Below are 2,115 nucleotides of genomic sequence, written 5' to 3' on the forward strand. Positions count from 1 at the left end.
ACACACACACACACACATCCATAACAAACACACACACACACGGGCAACGCCCCCATTCATTACTTTACGTTGTTAGAAACAAATTCGTCCAAGAACAATTAGCAGCCGTACCCTCCACCCCGCCCCGTCGGGTCACAGGCGAGCCAGGTGTAGATCTAGTTTATTTGAGTAAAGAGAAGCACATTGGTACAATTATGGTACTTAAATTAACTGCAGGGAAAAAGTAAGACAGATATACACAACAGAGGGAAAGACAGGAGGTAAGATCTAACATCGGCGGTCATTTGTCGACATTCTGAGACGAGGAGGAGGAGAAGGAGGAGGAGGAGAAGGAGGAGGAGGAGAAGGAGGAGGAGGGCGACGACGAAGAGAAAGACAGAAGAAAATCAAACACAACAACAAAAAACCGAACAAAAATAATATCAACAACAATAACCTCAACACCAAATGCGAAAAAGCAACAGTGACAGTAACAACAGCGCCTCACTCACCGCGACCATCATCACCACGACAAGCAGCAGAACCAACAACAACAACAACAACAGCCATACCAGTAACAAAAGCACTTTCTTCTTTTGGTTTTACAAAGAGTATTACGGCACTTGCAACACAACAAGGCCATATATTAAAAATAATAAGTGCCGAAGATTAGGGGAGTTACAAGACAGTAACAAACACAAAAAGGAGGAGATACAAGGGCGACAGAATATGTCTGACAGGAAAGAAGGCACAAACCACACCATAGCAACCACCAACAACCCACAATAAGCTTTCTTCGTGAATGGACCTCCTTGATAAGACACAGGAAGGCTAAGCAGACATTCATCCGAGTTTCCCTGGCGTTATGACGCGCAGATGACAAACGACACTGGCTTAGCCTGGACGCCTGAGGCCGTGAACGCGCTAACCAGCTGACCGTAGCCTTGAGCTCTGGAGACGTGGATATCAAGTGGTATAAAAATGAATGAAGAAAAGCAGGAAGGACAAAAGCGAAAAAGAAAGGAAGAAATGAAGGAAAGACGAACGAAAGGGAAAACGAAGGGGAAACGAAAGGAATACAGGAAGGAAAGACGGACGAACGAGAAAAGGAAAGGAAGAAAGGAAGGAAAGACGGACGAAAGGGAAAACGAAAAGGAAACGAAAGGAAGAAAGGAAGGAAAGACGGACGAAAGAGAAAAGGAAAGGAAGAAAGGAAGGAAATACGGACCAGTAACATTATTAGTTAACAATTAAGAATAGCAACACGTCAAGGGAACTTAGATGAAATCTGAAGAAAGAAATGAAGCATGAAAAGAAAGATAAAAAGGGAGGAGGGAAGGGAGAAAGGAAGGAAGGTAGAAATGAAGGAGAGAAAGGATAAAGGAAAGACACATAACTCTCCATCTTTACCTCTGTCCGTCATGAGTGAGGAGGATCACATCGTCACGATGACGTTCATTTAGCGCATACTGTGTAAGTTCAAAGTAGCACACCCTCCAACCACCCGCCTCCTAAATGAGTGAAATGTTCTCGAAAGTGGCGTAAAACATCCACCATCATTGGAAACGTCCCATGAACTGTTTCGAAAAAAGGGCAAAACGGTTACCATCATTCATTACCTCTCTTTCTTTCTTTCTTTCTTACTTTTCTTTCTTTCTCTTCTTTTTTCTCTCTTTCTTTTTTTCTTTCTTTCTTTCCTTTTCTTTCATCCATTCTTTTCTTTTCTTTCATTCTTTCTCTCTTTCTACGCGATGTTCGCCAAAATCTCTACTCACACCAAAATCGCCCCACCTCTTATGTTTGAATAACCTATACCGTCTCGAAAAGGGCGTAAAATGTTGACCATGTCTCTCTCCCAGGTCCACTGTACTGGCACGAACTGTTCCCCCACGCCTGCTCGGGTCTCCAGCAGTCCCCCATTGACCTCAAGTCGGAGGAAACCGTCTACAACCCAAACCTCAAGGACTTCGCTATCTGGTACGACCCACCAAAACCAGACTCAAAGATGTACATCAAGAATAACGGACACACAGGTAAACACGGTGTCTGAATATCTGTTTATCTGTCTGTCTGTCTGTCTGTCTGTCTGTCTGTCTGTCTGTCTGTCTGTCTGTCTGTCTGTCTGTCTGTCTGTCT

The 2,115-nt window shown here is 43.9% G+C and overlaps 1 protein-coding gene across 1 annotated transcript in view; it reads left to right on the forward strand.

Moving 5' to 3' along the window:
• The window catches only part of LOC101859432 (carbonic anhydrase 6), a gene marked incomplete at its 5' end in the record, with an annotated part of 13,091 nt that overhangs the window by 4,012 nt on the left and 6,964 nt on the right, over positions 1–2,115 (forward strand). Inside the window, 1 exon segment of the mRNA XM_005106661.2 lies at positions 1,839–2,012. Coding sequence (XP_005106718.2) covers positions 1,839–2,012 — 174 coding nt within the window.

This window comes from Aplysia californica, unplaced genomic scaffold (genome assembly GCF_000002075.1).
Source record: "Aplysia californica isolate F4 #8 unplaced genomic scaffold, AplCal3.0 scaffold00548, whole genome shotgun sequence".
NCBI lineage: Eukaryota > Metazoa > Mollusca > Gastropoda > Aplysiida > Aplysiidae > Aplysia > Aplysia californica.